Source organism: Mustela nivalis (genome assembly GCF_964662115.1).
Source record: "Mustela nivalis genome assembly, chromosome: 7".
Taxonomy (NCBI): domain Eukaryota; kingdom Metazoa; phylum Chordata; class Mammalia; order Carnivora; family Mustelidae; genus Mustela; species Mustela nivalis.
The window spans coordinates 116,308,547-116,332,117 of NC_139026.1; the positions used below are offsets into that span (position 1 = coordinate 116,308,547).

At 38.1% G+C, this 23,571-nt stretch overlaps 1 protein-coding gene across 5 annotated transcripts in view; it reads right to left on the reverse strand.

The window, feature by feature from the left end:
• Positions 1-23,571, reverse strand: part of CCNY (cyclin Y) — a 305,603-nt gene that overhangs the window by 25,219 nt on the left and 256,813 nt on the right. For all 5 annotated transcript variants that reach the window (XM_082739759.1, XM_082739760.1, XM_082739756.1 and 2 more), the window contains 4 exons: positions 20,575-20,675; positions 14,367-14,402; positions 13,176-13,233; positions 12,970-13,089 (listed from right to left, as the gene is read on the reverse strand). In XM_082739759.1, coding sequence (XP_082595885.1) covers positions 12,970-13,089; positions 13,176-13,233; positions 14,367-14,402; positions 20,575-20,675 — 315 coding nt within the window. The remainder of the gene's footprint in view (positions 1-12,969; positions 13,090-13,175; positions 13,234-14,366; positions 14,403-20,574; positions 20,676-23,571) is intronic.

A 23,571-nucleotide genomic window follows, 5' to 3' on the forward strand; every position in this document is an offset into this window, starting at 1 on the left:
GGACTTCAGTGAGACCCTCAACAAAGAGACAGAAAACATAAAAAAAAAAATCAGACATGGAAACTCAACATCTGAAATTAAAAATACACTAGATGAATAGCAGACTAGAGGAAGCAGAACTGACCACCATTTGAAGAACAGAGTAACAGAAAGTAATTGAGATGAATAGGACAGAAAAAAATAATAAAAAATGTGTAATGACATTCACATTACAGAGATCCCACAAGGAGATGACAGAAGGAAAATAAGGCAGAAAATTTATTTGAAGAAATAACAGCTGAAAACTTCCTGAATCTAGGGAAGGAAACAGAAATCCAGATCCAGGAAGCACAGAGAGCCCCCAGCAAAATCAACCCAAAGAGATCCACATTAAGACACACAGTAATTAACATGACAGAAAGTGATGACAGAGAATGTGAAAAGTAGCAACAGAAAAGAAGACATTTACATATGTGGGAAACCCTATAATCTGATTATCAGCAGATTTTTCAGCAGAAACTTTGCAGGCCAGAAGACAGTGGTATGATATATTCAAAGAGCTGAAAGGAAACAACCTGCAGCCAATCCTTCAGAACAGAAGGAGAGATAAAGAGTTTCCTAGACAAACGAAAGTTAGAGGTTCTCATGACCACTAAACAGCCCTACAGGAAATGTTCAAGGGGATTCATTGAGTGGAAAAGAAAGACCATAAGCAGAAGTAAAAAAAAAAAAGTAGGAAGCACAAAAGGAGTAAAATTAAGTATATCTATAAAAATCAGTCAAGGGGTTCACAGAATTAAAAGGAAGTAAAGTATGACACCACATATCTAAAATGTAACAGGGAGAAGAGTAAAGAATGGGTTCAAACTTAAGTGATGATCAATTTCATATAGAGTGCTATATGCAGAAGATGTTATACACAACTCTAATGGTAACCACAGATCAAAAACCAGTAATAGATGTTAATATACCAATAATAAAAATGTAAACATGTAAATAATAAAGTTTATCACTAAAGAAAGCCATCAAAATGTGTACAAAAAGAGCAAGAGAAGGGACAGAGAAGACTACAAAAATAACCATAAAACAAGTAAGAAAGTGGCATTAAGTATATAACTGTCAATAATTACTTTGAATGTAAATGGCCTAAACACTCCAAAAAAAGATACAGGGTGACAGAATGGATAAAAAAGTATGACCCACCTATATGCTGCCTACAAAAACTCATTTCAGACCTAAAGACACATGAAGATTGAAAGTGAAGGGATGGAAAAGTATTTATCATGCAAATGGAAGTGAAAAGAAAGCTGGGGTAGCAGTAGTCATATATGACAAAATGAACTTTACAAAACAAAGACTTAACAACAGACAAAGAAGGGCACTATATAATTATAAAGGGAAAAATCCAACAAGAAAATATAACAATTGTACATATTTATGCACCTTACATGGGAACACCCAAATATCTAAAGAAGCTAATAGCAAACATAAAGTAATCAATAGCATTAATAGTAGGGGACTTTAATATCCCATTTACAACAATTGGTAAATCTTATCCAAACAAAAAGTCAATAAGGAAATACTGGCTTTGAATGACACACTGGACAAGATCGATCTGTTATATTCAGAATATTCCACCCTAAAAGAGCAGAATAAACATTCTTTGTAAGTGCACATGAATTATTCTCCTGAATAGGTCAGATATTAGGCTACAAAACAAATCTCAACAAATTAAAAAAGACTGAAGTCATACATGCATCTTTTCTTACCATATGCTATGAAACTAGAAATCAACAACATCAAAAATTCTGAAAACAACACAAATACATGGAGATTAAGTAACATTCTACTAAACAATGAATGGGGCAACCAAGAAATCAAAAAGGAAATAAAAAAATAATATCGACAAATGAATTTGAAAATACAATAGTCCAAAATATTTGGGATGCAGCAAAAGAGGAAAGAGGGAAGTTTATAGCAATACAGGCCTACCTCAAGAAGCAAGGAAACTCTCAAATAACCAACCTAACCTTACACCTGAAGGAACTAGAAAAACCAGTTCAAACACCACCCACCCCCCGCTGCCAAAATATGAAGAAGAACCAAATAATAAAGATTAAAGCAGAAATAAACAAAATAGATACTACTAGCAATAGAAAAGATCAATGAACTCAGGAGCTGAGTCACTGGAAAGATCAAAAAAATTGATATACCTTTAGCCAGCCTCACAAAAAAAAAAAAAGAGAGAGAGAGAGAGAGAAAGAGAGAGGACTCAAACAAATTCAGAAATGAGAGAAATAATAACCAACACCACAAAAAATAAAGAATTATAAAAGAATATTATGAAATATTATAAGCCAACAAACCAAACAATGTAGAAGAAATGGATAAATTTCTAGAAACTTATAACCTCCCAAAATTGAATCAGCAATAGAAAATTTGAACAGACTAATTACCAGCAATGAAACTGATTCGGTAATCAAAACACTCCTAAGAAATAAAAGTCCAGGAACTGATGGCTTCATAAGTAAATTCTATCCAACATTTAAAGAAGAGTTAATACCTTTAAAAAAAAAAAAAAAAAAAGAACAAGTCAACACCTATTTCTCTCAAACTATTCCAAAAAAAGAGAAGAGGAAGGAAAGGTCATGAGACCAACATTGTCCTGATTACCAAAACCAGATAAAGACAACATAAAAAAGGAGAACTACAGGCCAATACCTCTGATGAACATAGAGGAATATAGCGAACCCTCAACAAAATGTTAGCAAACTAAAATCCAAGGATACAGTAAAAAATCATTTACCACCATCAAGTGCGATTTGGGATGCAAGGGTAGTTCAGTATTTGCAAATCAATCAATGTGATACATCACATTAAGAAGAAAGAATAAAAATCATACGATCATTTCAAAAGACAAAGAAAAGGCATCTGACAAAGTACAGTATCCATTCATGATAAAAATCCTCAACAAAGTACATTTAGAGGAAAAATACCTCAACACAATAAAGGCCTTATAAGAAAAACCCACAACTAATAATATCCTCAGCTTTTCCCCTAAGGTGAAGAATAAGACAAGGATGTGCATTCTCACTTTTATTTTACATAGTACTGGAAATCCTAAACACAACAATCAGACAACAAAAAGAAATAAAAGGCATCCAAGTCACTAAGGAAGAAGTAAAACTTTCACTATTTGTAGATGACATAACAGGACAATACATACAAAAAACCTGAAAACCCCCACCAAAGAACTGCTAGAATTGACAAATTCAGCAAAGTCAAGGGTACAAAATCAATGTACAGAAATCTTGCATTTCTACACACCAATTAGGAAGCAACAGAAAGAATACAACCCCATTTAGAAGTGTACCAAAAACAATAAGATACCTAGAAATAAATACCCAAAAAGGTGAAAGATCTGTACTCTGAAAACTATAAAACACTGATAAAGAAACTGAAGATGAAACCAAGAAATGGAAAGACATTCCATGCTCATGGATTGAAAGAACAAATATTGCTAAAATGCCTGTACTATCCAAAGCAATTTACACATTTAATGCAATCGCTAACAAAACAGCAACAGCATTTTTCACACAACTAGAACAAATAATCCTAAAATTTGTATGGAACCACAAGACACCAAAGTTATCTTGAAACAGAAAAGCAAACCTGAAAGCATCGCAATCCCAGACTTCAAGTTATATTACAAAGTGTAATAATCAAAACAGTATGGTACTGGCAAAAAAAATAGACACATAAACAGAACAGAACAGAAGACCCAAAAATAAACCCACAATTATGTGGTCAATTAATTATCAACAAAGCAGGAAAGAATATCCAATGAAAAATAGTCTCTTCAATAAACGGTGCTGAGAAAACTGGACAGCCAGATGCAAAAGAATGAAATTGGACCATTTTCTTATACCATATACAAAAATAAATCCGAAATGGACTAAACAACAAAATGTGAAACTTGAAACCATAAAAGCCATATAAGACAACACAGACAGTAACTTCTTTGCTGTCAGGCATAGCAAGTTTTTGTTTTAGATATGCCTCCTGAAGCAAGGAAAACAAAAGCAAAAATAAAATCTTGGGACTACGTCAAAATAAAAAGCTTCTGCACAGCAGAAGAAACAATCAACAAAACTAAAAGTCAACCTACACAATGGGAGTAAATAATTGCAAATGGCATATCCAATAAAGGGTTAGCATCCAAAATATATAAAGAATTTAGAAAACTCAATACCCCAAAACCAAATATTCCAATTAAAAAATGGGCAGAAGACATGAACAGACATTTCCCCAAAGTAGACATACAGATGGCCAACAGATACATGAAAAAATGTTTATCATCACCTACCATCAGAGAAATGCAAATGGAAACCACAATGAGGCACCACCTCAAACTTGTCAGAAAGGCTAAGATCAATAATACAAGACATAACAGGTGTTAGCGAGGATGTGAAGAAACAAAAAACGCTCATGCACTGTTGGTGGAAATGCAAACTGGTAAAGCTTATGTGGAAAACAGCATGGAGGTTCTTCAAAAAGTTAAAAATGGAAATACTCTATATGATCCTGCAATCACACTACTGAGTATATAGCCAAAGAACACAAAAACACTAATTCAAATGGATACATGCACCCCAATGTTTACTGTGGCATTATTTACAATAACCAAATTACCGAAGCAGCCTAAGTGTCCACTGATTGATGAATGGATAAAGAAGATGTGGTATATACATACACAAACAAAGACACATACACACACACACAATGGAGTATTATTCAGCCATTAAAAGAAAGAATGAAATCTTGCCATTTGCAACAACATGGGTGGAGACTGAATATAATGCTAAGCAAAATAAGTCAGTCAGAGAAGACAAATACCATATGACTTCGCTCATATGTGCAATTTAAGAAACAAAACAAACAACAAAGGGGAAAAAAAGAAAAAGACAAACCAAGAGACAAACTCTTAATTATAAAGAACAAACTAATGGTTACCAGAGGGGAGGGTGGCAGGGGGAGGAGTTAAATAGGTGCACTTGTAATAAGCACAAGCCTGATGTATGGAATTGTTGAATCACTATATTGTACACCTGAAACTAATATAACACTGTAAATTAACTAAATGTAATTAAAATAAAATGAAATAAAAGTAATTAAAATAAAAACCTAAAAGAACAAAAAAGTCTGAGAAACAATTACAGACAAGAGGAGCCAAAGGAGATATGACAACTAAATATAATATGGTATCCTGGATGAGATCCTGGGAAAGAGAAGGGACAATGGGTAAAACTAAGCAAATGTGAATAAAGCATGAACTTTGGTTAATCACTATCAGTTCTTTAATTGTAACAAATACACACATATAAGAGGCCAAAAATAATGTTATAGATGTTATGTAATGTTACAGATGTTAGAAATAAACTAGGTTTGAGGTATATGGGAACTCTGTACTATCTTCACAATTCCTATATATCTAAAATTAAAAACTAACTCAAGAAAATGTATCAATAAAAATGAAAATGCAATATATGAAAATTTATGTAAAATACCTGAAGCTTACAAGGATGTTTATTAAATCCCCACATTAAAAAAGGAGAAATCTCAAATCAATAACCTAATCTTCCACCTTAAGCTGTAATTTCTTTAGTTTAATTCCCACTTTGGTATTTTAATTCTCTACCAAGTAAAATAATATACAATTGATTTTTATGAACAGTATTTGTAAGTAACCAGAAGAAAAAGAAGAGCAAACTAAACCTAAAGTAATCAGGAGGACAGAATTAGTAAAGATTAGAGTGGAAATAAATGAAATACATAACAGAAAAACAGAAAATCAATAAAACTGAATGTTGGTTCTTTAGAAAGATCACTAAAATTGATAAACCTTTAGCCAGACCAATCAAGAAAAAAAGAAAGAAGACTAAAATTAGTAAAAGCAGGAAGAGAAGGAGACATTACAATAGACTTAACAGAAATAAAAATTATAAGGTAATACTATAAACAACTATCATCCAACAAACTGGATAACTTAGATGAAATGGACAAATTCCTAAATGACACAAACTAACTGAAGAAGAAATAGAGAATTGGAATAAACTTATATTAAGGAAAGAGACTGAATTTATAATATAAAAACTTCCAACAAAGAAAAATATTGACCAAAACGGCTTTGGTAGTGAATTCTACCGAACATTTAAAATAAGAATTAGGGGCGCCTGGGTGGCTCAGTGGGTTGAGCCGCTGCCTTCGGCTCAGGTCATGATCTTGGGGTCCTGGGATCAAGTCCCGCATGGGGCTCTCTGCTCAGCAGGGGGCCTGCTTCCCTTCATCTCTCTCTGCCTGCCTCTCTGCCTGCTTGTGATCTCTCTGTCAAATAAATAAATAAAATCTTTTAAAAAAATAAATAAATAAAATAAAATAAGAATTAACACCAATCCTCAAACTCTTCAGAAAAACAGAAAGGCCCGGTGGTGTGCATTAAGGAGGGCACATATTGCATGGAGCACTGGGGCACTGGGTGTTATATGTAAACAATGAATCTTGGAACACTACATCAAAAACTAATGATGTATGGTATAATGACTAAAATAACACAACAAAAAATGAAAATTAAAATTAAAAAAAAAAAAAAAGAAAAAGAAAAACCGCAAGGGAAGGAATGCTTCCTAATCATGAGGTCAGCATTATGCTGATTCCAAAACCGAAGAGATCACAATACACTCAAAGGGCAATATCCCCTACAAATATAAATGCAACAATTTTCAACAAAAATTAGCAAACCAAATCCAGCAACACATAAAAATAATTTTATACCATAACCAAGTGGGTAATTTATCCCAGGAATGCAAGGTTGGTTTTAACATATCAATAAAGTAACGGAAAAACCAATGATCAATCTCAATACATGCAGGAAAAGCATCTGACAGAATCTAATACTCTTTTAAGAAAAACAAAACAAAACTCCACAAGTTAGGAACACAAGGGAACTTCCTCAACTTGACAGAAGGCATCTATGAAAAACCCACAGCTAACGTACCCAACAGAAAAGGACGGAAAGCTTTCCCTATAAGATTTTGAACAAAACAAGATGCGTACTCTCATCACTTCTATTCAACACTGTGCTAGAGGTCTAGCTAAGCCAAATATGCCAGAAAAAAAAAAAAAAAAAAACGGGAAAAACCATTCAGCTTAGAAAGGAAGATGTGAAACTATATCTATTTGCTGATGACATGACCTTCCATATCGAAAATTCAAAGGAATCTAGTAAAATACTATTAGGACTAAAATGAGTTCAGCAATGTGGAAGAATACAAGATGAATCTACAAATATAAATTATATTCCTATACATTAGCAATAAACAATCTGAAAATAAAAATTAAGAAAACAATTCCACTTACTATTACATGAAACAGAATACCCAGGAATAAATTTTATGAAGAAGTGCTAGACTTATGCATTGAAAACTATAAAACTTCTTAAAGAAAATGAAGAAAATCTAAAAGGAAAGACATCCCATGTTCCCGGACTAGAAGACTTACTAGTGTTAAAACTACAATAGTCCCCAAATTGATCTACATATTCAATGCGGTCCCTGACAAAATCCTAGCTGGTTTTGTTTCTGCTTGTTTGTTTTGCAGAAACTAGCAAGCTGATTTTAAAATTGAAAATGTAAGGGTCACAGAATAGCTAAAAAAATCTTGAAGAAGAACACAGTTGGAAGATTCAGAGAAATACTTCCCTTTTTTCTTTTTGAGAGAGAGTGGGAGAGTGAGGGGAGGGGCAGAGGGAGAGAGCACCTTAAGCAGGCTCCATGCCCAGCACAGAGCCCAATCTCAAGATCTAAGGCAAAATCAAGAGTCGGACGTTTAACCGACTGAGCTACCCAGGTGCCCTGAGAGTTAAAACTTTCTAACTTCAACTACAAAGCTATGATAATCAAGACAGTATGGTGTGGACATTAGGAAATACAAACAGACCAATGAAATAAAACTGAAAGTCCAGAAATAAACTTGCCCATTTATGGTCAACTGATTTTTGACAAGAGTTATAAAACAATTCAATGAGAAAGGGACAGTCTCTTCAACAAATGGCACTGCAACAACTGGATATCCACATGCAAAGGAATAAATCTGGAGCCCTGCATCACAAAAATGAGCTCAAAATGGATCATACCTAAATGTATATACCTAAATATAAGACCTAAAATTACATAACTCCTAAAAGAATACATCAGAGCAAATCACATCACCCTGTGTTATTTAATGGTTTCTTAGATACAACACCAAAAACACAGAGACAAAAGAAAAAATACATACAGATTGGGCTTTATGAAAATGAAAAACCTAAATTGTAAATGATACTATTAATAAAGTGAATGACAACACAGATAATAGGAGAAGATACTTGTGAATCATTACCTGACAAGGGACTTTTAAGGCAGAACATATAAAGAACTCTTACAATTCAATAATAAAAAGACAACCCAATTTAAAAATCGGCAAAGAATTTGAATAGACATTTCTCCAAAGAAGATAAACAAACGCCCAATAAACACATGGAAAGATGCTCAACACTTCATATCTACTAGAATGGCCAACATCAAAAAAGACAACAACAAGTGTTGGCAAGGATATTTTGTGGAGAAACTGGAACCCTCCTATTACGGAACTGCCAAGTGGAACGAATGTAAAATGGTACAACCACACAGAAAAACAGACTGTTCCTCAAAAAAATTAAAGACTTACCATATGACCCAGCAATTCCACTCTTAGGTATATAGCAAGAGAAATGAAAATATATGCCTACTCAAAAAAAAAATGTGCACAAATGTTCACAGTAGCATTATTCATAATAGCTAAAAAACAGAAACTCATATGTCCATTAACTGATGAATGACTAAACAAAATGGAAGATTATTTAGCAATAAAAAAGAATGAAATACTCTACATGTTACAAAACTGATTATGTTTAAAAACATTACGTTAAGTGAAAAGCCAGTCACAAAAGGCTATATTGTACCCATCTGTTCTATGAAATGTCTAGAATAGGGAAGTCCCTTGAGAAAGAAAATAGATTGGTGGGGTTATCTGTGTCTAGAATGGAGTCTGGGGATGGGGAATGGCTGCTAAAGGGTTTCTTTATGGGATGATGAAAATATTCTGAAATTAGGCTGTGGTGATGGTTGCACAAGATACCAAAAAACCACTGAAGTGCTTACTTTAAATAAGGGGATTTTATGGTAAGCTAAGCTATATCTCAATAAAGCCGCAAAAAAGAAGAAATTAATAAAAAGGTAATACATCTTCTGTCTGGTTAGTCCCATTTGTTGCCATCCTCATTTCTTCTCCACTCCCCCTTTCTTTATGCCCGACTCCTCTCTATCAGCTACTAACTTCCTCCCTCTCTCCCATCATCCATCACTGTGGCCCTCCAGATAGAACCAACCTTATAAGCAACACCCAGGGGCTCGGCTGAGCAATGTCCCCAGGCCAATGACTTCGCCACCCTCCCTTCAGAAAGCTTACCTTAATACCTTAAGCAAAATAGCAGAATAGAGTTTAAAGTTATAAAACTCCCAGCGTAGGAGAAGACTACCGCAAGTAACTCCTGAACGCTCCCCCTGTTTCAGGCGAAGTGCAAGGCACATCAATACCACTTTCAATTACCTCAGGAGTAGGCAGTTATTCTACACTTACTTTGATATTTAATATTTATTAGGCACCCAGCTTTGTTCCAGATGTTGGTCACAGTGCAGTGAACAAGAACGACAAAAAGATTTTTTTAAAACCTCTTAATCATGGAACGTATAAACAAAATAAGATAAATGAGTAAAGCATAAAAAATGTTAATTGGTGACAAGTGCTATGAAGAAAAACAAAGCAGGAAATGATGAGAAAGGAATGTGGGGGAGGAGGGAGATTACAATTCAGAGTATGATGGCCTCGAGGATGTGCCCTTTGAGCAAAGACTTGAAGGAAGGCAGGGTGGCGCCACATGCCTATTGGGAAAGAGGACTCCAGGCAGCAGTGTCACATGCCAAAGTCCCAAGTCAGGTACTGGTATGAAGAGAGGCAGCTGAGTTGCAATGAAAGGTGGCCTAACCTTGCTATAGGTTACATAAGGGCCTTCTCGGTGTCTTTCTTGAGGAAGATGAGGAACCACTGAAGGTTCTGAACAGAGTAAGAAAAACAATGGTTCAGGACAGAGCCCTGGGCCCCTCTGTCCTATCACCTCTGGGTCATGACTGCTCTAAGGGTAAACATCTGACCCAAAGGAACTGGGTTAGTCAATGATAAAGCCAATCAAAATTCACCCCCTCTCCAAAATCTGAACTAAACACAAGAGGTTGAATTAGCCAGTGTTGGGCCTTCAGTGAAAAAGTGATGGACAGTCAAGGTTAGGGCAGTTACTTCCCTGCCACGTCCAACCAGCCAGAAGCCAACCTGAAATTCAATATTGCAAACCCAAAGGGAGGAGCAGAAACAAGAAGAGGCAGCCCCAGAAAGGGGACGGATAGAGGAACCTGCTGGAGGGTGAGTACACAGATATATGGGATTCCTGAACCTTCCAATAAATCTCCTGCCTTGGCCTCTTTGTGTGGGTTTCTCATCCTTATAGTCAAAATCCCTGGCTTTGACAGGGAGCTGTATTTTGTTATCCAAGCATCACACATGGGACTGAAATGGCTGTCTGTTCACAGCTTTAAGTTTAACCCAGCTCTAATAACCCCTGAGGGAAAGGACGGGCTCTACAGAGGGGCAGCTGGGCACCATGGCCTTCCACCCAACCCTGGCTCCCCACAGCTTTGGGTGGGAATATTACACAATGCCCCCAAGTGAAAACTTCTCAGAAATCAGCAAAGAGCCATTTCAGTTACCTATCCCCTTTAATTTCCTCATGCGTCAATATCAATGGCAGAGATTTCCCAATATTCTGCTAGGCTAAAAAAATACATTTGGTGATGTAAAGTTACTGTGACTCTTTTAGAATAAAGTTAATTAAGCTATGAAATACTTGCTTTGCAGTAACTAGGTTCTGAGTATTTGAAGGTCCTGGAAGCCGTCTTACCACAGGCAGGCTGCAGTTTTGCTCCTTGTGAGCAACAGGGCCACAGCTAACTTGCTGTCCTCCCTGCACCACCAGCCTCCTCCGACCATCAGCCTCCTCCTGGGCAGCATGCCAAGATGCCAAGAGAATGCCCAGTAGAAAGGCAGAGGTTAATGCTTCTCTGTCTACTCAGACTGAACCTGCTCTGAATGGCTGCTTCCAATTCCAAGGGACAGAGCAAAGGGAAGAATTATCACACAAGGGTCTAGCTCAGAACACGCACAGATCCGCCTTCTGCCCACAGGCATGCAGGCTGACTCTTGGCCTCACAAGCAGCAGCACAACAGCAGCAGCCGGGGGGGTCAGTCTGCAGTGCTGTACCCACCACACAGGACCCCAAAGCTGCTTATCTTTAGGCTGGAACTACTAAGACCTCAATACAAGCTAATCTCCTGCTAAGCACCAGTTTATCTAAGAGGACAAGTGAAGATTTCAGTAGTTATAATTACTGACAAAAATGTACCACTCCTACAGCACTCCAAAGACATGAATTAACCAATCCTCCCTGTCACCCTTGGAAATGGAATGCATTTTAGATGTTCTCTCAACATCTCCGCCAAAGCTGGGAGTGGCAGGGATTAAAATCTCAGCCCACTGTCCTCCACAGGACACTAACCTCTTCATGCTAATAAGTCTAAACAATTAGGTCACAGTCAGGTCATAATTTTCTTAAGAATTAAAGGTAAAAAAAAAAAAAAAATCCCCACCATGTTCCATCCGCAGCAGCTTCAAAATAAATCATCATGGCATGAAAGTTTAGTATGAATCTCATCTGTGGTTTCATCTGGTTTTCTTACCCTCCTTTTCTCTTTATCACCATTTTCCCTTTACAACAATTTCAACTCTGTTTCCCTGCTGCATGTTTTTATAAGAGCTTGAAATCCACTGGGTGAACAACTAAGCCATAAATACACTTCTCACATAGGACCGAAGAGCTATTATCATTCCAAATACCCAATGATTACTTGCTCAATGTCTGTTTTACCCATTAGGTGGCAAGTTCAGTGAGAGAAAGCCTGAACACACAAACGACAAACCACTGAATGAATAAACAAACAGGTTTACTGTTGAATTAGCTGAAGGGCATAAAGCTCTTAGTGTAGCAGAGATACAAAGGATCCTTGGGTGGCCTGTAAACTTTCTAGTGGACAGAACAATCTCTTCTCAGAGGCAACAGGGAATGGCTTTCTGCTCTCCCCCTGGGAGGGCTCACTCACAGGCACAGCTAACTGCTTATCTGAGTTGCATGCAAGGTAAAATAAAAGGTCAGCGAGAATGGGTTCTACTGTCCATCTATTTCCCAAATGAGATTTGACCTAAATAGCCCCTAAAGTTTTAAGAATCTAAGTAAGATTACAGATTTTTATCTCTGTGTGTCTTAAAGTACACGTCCATGTTGTCTCTATCTTACAAACACATTATTGACACAAAAATCACAAAAAAGAAGGCAGCAACATATAGTACCTCTTCCTATAATGGGAGTCACAGAGGATGTATGTGTTCATCACATCTTCTTAATGTCATGAAAACCTTTGCAGGGTTTAACAGGAAACCGGGACATTAGTAGGGAGTAAGTGGCCTTGGTCCTTCTTACTTCCCTTTTAGCCCAAGGTTTTACTTATGTGCATTTAATGTTTCAACATTCATTGGTTTTGAATGTGATTTTACAACTGCCTTTAGGTGGGGACGGTGGAACAGACTTCACACTCCCCTTTTGGGACATCCATTCTGTACTCTCCCGGGGTGGAGGGGGAGACAACCTTGAAGGCGAAGATGTAGTTTCCCGAGGGTACCTGGTGAGACTCCCTGTTTGCACCCACTCCAGTCATCTAGAGAATGGCTGTGGTCATTGGGAAGGCACTCACCAGGGTGACAATGGCACATTCGGCCGTCAGCTGAGCAGCACTGAACAGTGTCCGAACAAACCGGTAAATCTGCTTCTGCTCTGGGTTGTGTTTATCATAATCTGGTGGCACTTCGGATTTCTGGGGAAGGAAATGTTTTCAGATGACTGGCCACCCAATAAAAACAGAAGAGAAATAATTAAACACTATCAGAAGGAAGAGATTACCGAAAGAGGGTGAAGGTTTTCATCAAAAATATCTAAGAGCATCCTTCCATCTGGGTCCCTGGTGGGGAAAATAAGAGAAAATGGAGTTTACTTTCTGCAAGGATGTCACTCAAAATAAAATAAAAATACATTTGGATTTAACGTATTTCAAAAAACTAAAGTCAATGTTAGATGTCAGAGATGCTACTGGTTATCCACAAATAATCTCTCTTGTGTACAATATTTAATCATTTCTGTTTAAAAACTATGAAATGAAGGTTATAAACCATATTTAGCTGAATTAACCTAAGCAAAAAAAAAAAAAAAAAAAATCTAGATTTTCATTTTCTGAGTTTTCAAATGAACCAAATCTATGCAAGTGACAAACTTCTTTAAACATCTTGCTTCTCAACAAAGGCTAATGGATATAACTTAAACCATCACTATATGGTAGCTGAAAGGAAAGAAGTTCAAGGGTAAAAATGAACATTCAGTTTGCCCTGGAAATTAATTTGAACTTTTCACAACATTTAACTTAAACACTTCATTAAGAGTTTCATGATTTTATACTGAAAAACAAGAGGTAATGTGTAGAAAAGCTTAACTCAGTAATCCATACATCTCTAAAAGAATGGCTGGTTGTTACAAGGCCAGTAAATGCCATCAAAAGTGGTGACTTGCACTGGATGCACAGTGCCTTGACTTGGGCGCCACAGAGACCACAGCACCTCACTGCGCCGGCTCCTCCTTCATCTGTATTGTCATCTGACTTCTACCAGAGAGAAGGTTTCTACTACATTAAAATAGTTTACATCTAAATTTACACCGAAGTTCCCTCTCATTTAAAACTATAAACATTTTTTCTTGTGTTGAAGTAGCACATAGTAAATTTTTAAAATAGTAGTTTATAAAAGAAAGACTGTTTAAGCAAATTATACAGAAACTCAAGAGTGAAAAGGAAGCTGGGCATTATCAGCCAGTTCTGCTGGCTTCAAACACGAACACCCATTTGGTTCCCTCTGACTGAGCGGCAAGCAGTTCAGCACTTACCTGGGAAGTTTTGGTAAATTAAACTAATTCTAGAAATTCCATGACAACATAAGTTAAGAATACAAAGGCTGAAGCAACTAGAACATAAGAGGAAAAAAATAGGAGAAACAATATAGGAGATAATATGTAATGTTTTTAGCACAAAATTAATCATCCACATACCTGTTTTTGATGTGGTAATATATTGCGAGAGCTACACTGTAAAATAAAATGCAGGGTTCAATGTTTTGTAAGCATATTCAAGATGTTATATATTATCTTTCTGACCATAAATATATAAACTGAAGTAAAAGTCAAACAATTCAACTGAATAGTCCTATTTAATTCAGAACACTAATCAAGAAATCACACTCTCCAAAGGAAGTCAATCTTGTACTCATTCCCTCCAACTATTAAATCTTTTCCAGGAACACAAAAACTTCAAGAGGTATTTAGAAACAAATTCTCTTTCTACTTGAAATTTTAAGCTTTCTTCACTTGTAAAATGCTGGCACTTTGTAAAATCAAATACCATTGGAAATTTCCAACTTAGTACCTCCTAATTTAGAAAAACTATAGTTTCTTTATAACTACCTAAAAATGTGAGTATCACCCACAGTGGTTTGCTGGGATTTTTTTCCTTTTAAATCAATAACCTCTTGGCAATCCACCTAACTTACTCATTCACTTACTGAAATAGAACTATAACTCTTTTTTTTCCCCCCAGATATTTTTTTTAGATTATTTATTTATTTATTTATTTGTCAGAGAGACGACAACAGCACAGAGAGCTGCAGGGGGAACAGGCAGAGTCGGGAGAGGGAGAAGCAGGCTCTCTGCTGAGTAGGGAGTCCGATGTAGAACTCAATCCCAGGACCCTGGGATCATGACCTGAGCCAAAGGCAGACGCTTAACCAACTGAGCCACCCAGGAATCCCTATAACTCTTACTTTAACACTACCTTAAAATTTTATTTTACATTTTAAAAGATGTTAATTTAATGATGATACTCCCCTCCCCTGAATATTTTTTTCCAAATAATGGTTTACTGATTTTAAAAATGTGTTATATTCATATTGTAGAACTTCTGGAAAATATAGAAGGTATATTAAAAAAAAAAAGTAAACCATCTGCCTAAAGATGACTACTGTTAGCTTGAGATATATAGGTATAGGTATGTATTCCTATTTGGGGCACTTGGGTGGCTCAGTTGGTAAAGCGTCTGCGTTCAGCTTGGGTCATGATCCCAGGATCCTGGGATCAAGTCCCAAATGGGGTTCCCTGCTCAGCAGAGAGCCTGCTTCTCCCTCTCCCTGCCAATCTGCCTACTTGTGCTCTCTCTCTCTGTGTCAAATAAATAAAATCCTTAAAAGGAAAAAAAGATATCTATTCTTATCTATAAATGATATGTATAAACAGGTTTGCATACTACTTTTTCCTCATTAATATTTTTCTTGCCATTAAAATATGTTTTAAAAACATGACTTTAAATGGCTGCTTACAGTCCACTGTATAGCTGCTGAATAACTACTGCCCTGCTACTCAACACTTGTGTCTGGTATTTTGCAATTATAATTAACACCATATTGATACCTTCATAGATAAGTACTTGTGCAACCCGGGACCATATTATTTCCATAAGGAAACACTCTGTAATTGAAATTATCCAATCTGAAGTCATTAATAATTGTAAGGCTCCCCACATACACTGCCACCAATTTTTGCAGAAAAAGAATGCTGGTTTACTTCCCCACCAGTGTCTGCTGCAACCTCATGCTGACACTTACCTTGACTATTTTGAAAAACGGTTCTCTAACCAGAGAGGTAAAGAAGTGCGCTTGTTTTCAGTGTGAGTTCCTATGACCACCTATTAAGTTAGCAGGGTTACTCATGTTAACTGGCCTATATATTTTTTTAATTTCCTCTTCTGTAAGTTGTCTAAATCATTCCACTACTTTTGTTTACTTCAGAATTTACTGAGGAAAACAGAATTTATGCTTAGGCTTCTAAGAATTTCACTAACTAGCTGCATCAGACTGTGCTCTGGGTACTCAGAGCACAGAAACCACCATCCAGGGCACAGGACGCAGGTGGATGGTTCAATCCAAAACATATCCGCTTACTCAGTGTTGGACTCCAAACAGCTCAAAGGCTCCCTATGACTTCCTATGACAATGACAAGAAACTTCTCATCTTCCAAGGCACTCTCTCTCTCTGGGCATATTCATTCATAGGATTTCAGCTAAGTGTTAAAAGTCCTCTTGAGCAAATGGCAATATATTCTCTTTCTCCTAAGAGTGTCCAAGCTGACAAAGGAATTATAACTGGGGTGAAAGGGCTTCAGAATTAAAAAATAAAAATTATACAGTTTTCAAGCATACGTTAACAGCCCAGTAGTGAAAAACAGTAGATGTTATCAACTCTATTTCATAAGTGAGAAAAATTCAGGTTCAGACACTGGACACCAAGGATTTCTGACTGGTACAGTGGTTTGGGGCCCTTTCGTGCTACCATGTTGCCTCTGGGAAAAGGGAAGAAATTGCTGTTTAATTCATTTAATAGTCATGCTGTGATGATAACTGTTTTCTAATCTAATGTCAGATTTAAACGGATGTTTCATACGACTGGATGTGGTGTAGTGACTAGTTTAATCACTTCAATTGATTGAGGAAGAAAATGGTTCTTGCCTCCTCTATAAGGGAGCATGACACAGGAAAAGTATTTCTGGATAGGGAGAAAAAACTGGGTTTAAAACCTGGCTGCTTCATTTATTAGAGTTCATTTACCTCCCAGAGCCTACATTTCCTTACCTACAAAATTAGGACAATTCAACATATATTACAGAGCTATTATAACCAAATGAAATATATAAAAGTGTTATTTCAACCAAAATTCTAAAAACAAAATTCATTATCATTATAGTTGTTACCCTAGCACAATTTCAACTCAAGGGGTGTTTTTGCTTCTGCAAATGGAGTGAAATCTTCAGGGCCCCAAGGTCACTATCTTCTGAATCTCCTAAGCCAAAAGCAAAACTGGACGTCATCATGGCCTTAGATCTTCAGGAAAAAGAGAGCCACAATGTAAGACAGTTTCCACTCGAGATGATATCCCCAAAAGTAGGAAAGCCAAGCTCAGAATTCACATACAGCACAGCTCCATTGGCCAGTTTAGTTGGTCATCATGAAAGGAGTAATTGTGGGAAGCACGGGGCAGTCAGCTGAAAATCAATCCCACACTTTGGGCTTTGGAGGCCTGGTCAGTTCTGCTACATCCTCAGAAAATGGTGATATCTCACCAAAGATGGGCTGGGGTCAAACCAGAGGTATATTTGGACCAAAGGGTTTGCTCAACTGTGTTTGCCACACGGTTGGGAATAAAGAAATGCTATTTTCCTGATGAAGAAAACAAAACAGATTTGTGGCTGTTGGCCTTGTACTTATCCTCTGACCTAGAGCTCAATCAGCAAAGCGCATGACAATCCTGAAACCTCTGAAGACCAAGAGATGGTGGGTTCCGGCAGCAAAGAGGAGGTGCAGGGGGTGCAGGCATGCGGGCAAGCAGCTGCTCTCCAACCTTCAGAGGCCAAGGACCATGGGTGATTTGGCCGCTATTGTGCATGGGGCTCCACTAGCCCTAGACCCTTTTCACTCATCATCATTCCTATGCCTGTTATAGGATTTTGGAAGGGAAGATGGAGGTCGGCTGCAGAGGCATGGGGGTTGGTTAGCAAATGCTAAATTCATACTACACAGCTGTTGGCATTTAGGGGAAAGATGGGAAACTCAAGTTCTCAAAAAAGAAATTATGCCTCTGAGAAGAATAAGCACAGAATACCCAAACTTGTTACATTTAAAACTTTTCATTCACTGTTAGAACAGCACTTGACCCCCATGCATTCCTCAACTAGAATTTGAAAATATGTTTGTTCCTTTGGCAGCCCACATTTTACAGAAGAGTTTTCTTTTAAAAAATTAAGTTAGAAATTGATGGTTAGAAGTCAGAGGATTTTCTCAAAGAAACAAGGTCATACTTGGTTTTCAGGAAGTAAGTTCAGCCCACAGATGCTCACCATGTCCATAATGAAGCTCAAGAGTTTTAATGGTTTTGGTATTTTTAATGTCCCAGGAAAGGGGACCGAGAAAAGAACTTAGATTTAGGGAAAACATAAAAAGGAAAACAGGAGTTTCCTTTAGTTAGGTGTCGGGTTAAGTTCCAGGCAGAGTTCCAGAATAGGAGGGCATTCGGGTTTAGCTTCTTTCTACCCTGCTTTTTGACACGACTCCTTCCGAGTATCCCTCTCCCCTTACACCATCAAAGACGTGGCTAACATTCAGCCAGGCCTGTTAACACCCACGTCTTCTACTCTTCTGCTCCTTGACTACGACACAGCCAAATGGGATGCAGGCACTTACAGGGAAGGATTTTGATGGTACTACCTCGGTTAGGGTCCACCCGGGTCCCAGGTCCAAAATACAAATAAATGAACTACTGACTGAAGGGATTTCAGGTGGTGCAAAGAACATGTCTTCTGGATCAGGGAAGTCACAGTATCTACACTAAATGTTTTGTTTCAACAGTCTACTCTTTAACTGGGCCAGCTTTTAGCTCTCCTTTCTCCATATATTAACCTATAATTTAAAAGTTTCGAGTGAACTTTGGTGGGGGAGGGGAGAGCAATTGTCCACTTACATTAGGAGTTCTCAAACTTGGCTGACTACTAGAATCTCCTAGGGAGGGTATTAAAAATCCAGACACCAGATCTGCCCAGATCTGCAGGGCAAGACATCAAACATCAGCTTACTTCCCAGTTCCCAGAGGACTCCAAGGTGTAACCAGAGCTTCGAACCACTGATTTGCACAGCAGCACATTTATAACTTATATATAACACTTATATAACACTGACATATCTAAGTGTTAGCCAGTTTTCCCACCAGGCTCCTAAGTGTCTATGTCACAACCAGTGGTCATTTTCAGTTATCCAGGGGGAAGTACTGAACAACTGAGTTGGATCCATGTGTAAATCCCAAGAGCTCCCACTGGCCCTGAAAGTGAAGGTGCCCTCTGCTCCACCTGGCCTCCCCTCCCGTTGAAGAGGATCCCAGGATTAGAGAGGTTGGCAGCTTTCATTCCAGGCTCTCTGGAACTTGTGTGGACGCCAACAGCTACATGGTACATAGATCCTCAGGGCTTTCCGCGCCTCTCCACAATCACTAATGATTTACTCTAGAAAATACTCCCAAGAAGTGCTGCACTTCTTATTTCCTGGCAGTAAACCGTGCCCCAAAGGCTATGACCTGCAAACCACTTCCCAGCCACAAACATGGACTGTTTGGGTTTATGCCCACTCACCATTTATCATGCCCTAAAATGCCAAGGTAATAAGGGAAGAAGCTGCATTTCTATTTAGATCTTAGAAAACATGCAACCCTTGAGGACAGAAGGCAGCATCCCTCCAAGTGGCCCCATCTTCCAGCACCTGGAGTGGCTGCTGTCCGCAGAAGACTGACATAGTCCCTGCTGCCTGACGGAGGTTGTGATTTATTGTTACATATGGCCACACTCAGAATAGGGCTTCTAAGCCTGAAAACATGGCCCACTGAAATGAAAGAATACCTCTTATTTAGAAATTTAAACACTTACATCATACACTAACTTGGCCTGTTGTTAAATGTGTAATTTCTTAAACACATATAGAATAAAATACCCCAGGTTTTCTGCAGTTGAAATGATGACCACAGACCCCCAGCACATCAGGTTTTCTGCGATCTCTGTCAAAGGCCATTATTATCACAATGCTAATGGGGGAACATTACAAGAAAAAAGTGTTCCATCCCTCTTACCTTCCATTTTAAAATAAGGAAACGGAAGCCCGAAGACTCCCCTTTCCCCTTAAACCCCTCTTTAAAACAAGGTTTCAAAGAGAAGTGTCTTACCCAAACCCTCCCTGTTGCTAAAGAGCCAAGATCAGGACTCAGATTTCTCAACTCTGGGCAAATACACTTTCACTGTCAGGCCTGCTTTCTACTGTAGCCCTGAGTCTTAAATGGGACCGCAAAAGCCCCTCTTTATTTCAAAGGTAAAATGTTAGTAGAGTTATTCCAGGATGGCTTTAATAAAAAGTGGGGAGGCAGAAATCAAATACATGTTCTCATCTACATTTAAAATAATTTTTAAATCTGGTCTTTTATGTAAATGGTAATATACACAAATATTTTGGACACCCCACATTTTAACTACCAAAATCACTTTTTAAACAGATATCCTCAATAGTCAAAGGCCTGTCCTCCAGCCCAGTCTTACCACTTCCAGACCCCACAACCAACCAGTTAGCTGTCAGGTTAAGGAACAGAAAAAAGCATTCAGTCAAGCAAAAATGTGTATACCCACCATTTAATTGTATACTTGAGGTTTGGTTGACTGACTGTGCTATCATCTAGGAAAATAGTGGAGCAGGAGCTGTATTTCCTCGCTATTTGTCCTGGAGGATGCTAGAAAACAATGGCAACAAGACAGGACAATTAAATGGGACTCACAATTCTTCCAAGAAACATCATTCCCTTAAACTTGATATCAGACCACAGAAGGAAAATGTTTTAGCAAGAAATATCACTACCACCATCAAGAACAGTACAAAAACACTTTCTTTGTACAGTGAAATCCCTTGTTCTTCTACATGTAAAAGTCACCACCACCATTGCTAGTCCCAAACCTCCTTCACTAGGAGAACAGTACTCTCTTACAAGCAAGCACCGATGAGTGTGTTGCAAAATCCACAAAAATCACCTAACCCTGAGGCCCATGTGAAACAATCAGTACACTGCTCATTACATCAGTGAAAGTGCCTAATCAAGGCAGCATCCTGGTTTTATGCATCGAGATCAAGGCAAAGACCCATTGATACCCATTTTCTTTATTCCTGAGTGCGGCTGATTTGGAGGTCATGGAAAATGCAACCAATGTAAATTTAGATCTTCTGGTTTATCAGCTTGACTTCAGGAGGTGAAGTTATAAAGAAAAAAGTATTTCTTGTTAGGGGTGAAACATATTTTAAAGAAGAAGATTATTGGACACTTTTGAAAATACAACCAATGGATGGCCTTCAGGTAGTGTCTGTTCCAACTTATGACTGGTTCTTTCACAAATGTATAAACTTTGAGCTCTTTGAAGCACCTCAGCACTGAAAACTACTTCTGAAACATACTGGTAAAGAAAAGAGAATTTAAATTATACACTGATGATATTCTAATTGAATACTAAGTAGATTTTTGCCAATATGTGGGCGATGTGATTAGCAGACATTACTCCAGATAGTTCTTATTCAAAAGCAAGTTAGGGGGGAAAAAATCGAATCACCCAAACAAGTTTCCATTTGCCTGGTGCTGTGTTGACAGCGTAAGAGGCATTTTCAGCAACTGATGCAAATAATCCCTTTAGTGCTAATAAAACTGCCTGCCTCGAGTGCCCACCAGCAACAAATTCCCGTGTCCACACTTTACAAATGTAAAGGAAGCCTCAAAGCTAATCACAGACCAAATGAAAATTTACTTCATTTTTAATAAAGTTTCCTCTGTAATAAAATTATGAAAATATGCAATAGCCTGAGAAATGTAAAACCAATGTATAAACAGAATCTCCCCTCAAAACTAAATAAATGGCAGGCAAGTCACTATTTCAAGTATCCAGTTCATCAGATCACAGCTAGAGGGCACTGCACTACTGAAACATTATAGCCTTCCCTAGCACTGGTTTATAAATAGCATGTGGGTCAGAAGGAAATAACCAAAGTCAGGAAGGAAATTCAGTTCTCAGGCTTTCCTTCTTAAGCTTACACCCTTTTGTGCCTGGGTAAGAAAAGGGCACAAAGAAAACTCGCAAAGTTGAAGTTACAGTTTGAATGTCAATTTTATGATGGCATTTTCACATCTATCAAATTACAACATTCTCATTACAGTAATCCAAAGGCACTAAAAATAATTTTTTCTCTTCTTAACCTCTTATAGCAATCATATTTAAGTCACATAAAACACATCAAAAACTCAGAACATAAGACAGCTATTAATACAGGCAGCAAGCTTTTAAAGGTCTTAGGAAATTTTTCCTCACCGGTTTAAAATCTACTACAAAACAAAAGCTCAACAGGTATTCCATTTAACACAAAAATTCTGTAATCAACTGGTATGTTAATGAATTTTTAGAGACACAGGATAACTTTAGATACAACCCCAACAATGAAGCAAAAGTACAATGAGAATTCACTTCTGTTTCGTGTGGTTTCAACTATTCCTTCTGACACATATTTCTCAGGATTAAAGCGTGATGGGAACTGCAAAGAGTAAGTAGTTACTCTAAGAAAACTTGAGCACGGGTGTCAAGGAGAGGAGATGAGAGATGCACGCAGGTGAACATAATCTACCCTCCTTCAATCTAGAAACTCCTGTGAGCCTGTTGGCAGGCACACCCCTGGCACACACAGTCCCTAAGGGTCAGAGGGTTCATTGGACAGGAGTCCCACAGAGCGCAACAGCCTCCTGGCACTCAGGGCTGGTGTGCAGAACCCTACAGTTTGCCAGGGGAACACCAACTAAGCTTTCAAACTCTGTAATAATGTCTAACTTGAAGACAAAGCCTCAGTATTGAGTTACCAAGAGATTTGCAGTTGCAGGATGCCTCATCACTCTGAAATACCATTTGGGTGTGAAGTCACTTGTTGAATGTCAGGACCACAAGATTCAGAGAACGTGTACTTCTCTGGATCCGAAACCCATGTCACTAAAAAGCTCAAATTTAAAAAGCTCAAATAAATCCATGTCACTAAAAAAATCAAAGAATCCTGCAGCAGAAAAGCTCTGGACTCTGGGGTTGCTCTCCTGTTCTGGGTTCTGTTTTGAACTGTTCTGTGTAGCAGCAGTAAGGCTGAGCCAGCCCAGGCACCAGCACATGCCGATGCGCGGCACCAGTGTGTGTCCAGCAACACAGACAGCGGGAAACGTTGGCGATGCCTCTGAAGCAACAGACACATGTACTTCACCGAAACGTGTGTTCTCATGTGTTCAGTATTTTGAATGAGCGCATGGTGCACCAGATATATGGTTCTCGGTTTCAGTATTATCTAACATAATACCACATTAATTTAGTCATCCCATGATTCTGAAAAGTCCATATGCTTGGACATGTGTATGTTTGGATATATGAAATCTTCCAATTAGGCTCCAGTCTTTGCTCATAAGTTACACAGCCATACGATGCCCTGGGGAAGAGCTGTCAAGAAGACAGGTGAATCGGACTCAGCCAGAACTCACGCCATGAGCTGGCGCGTCACTTAGCCTCCCTCTCTGCACTTCTACTTCCCTGTCTGTGAGACAGAGATGAAGATGCAGACCCTAC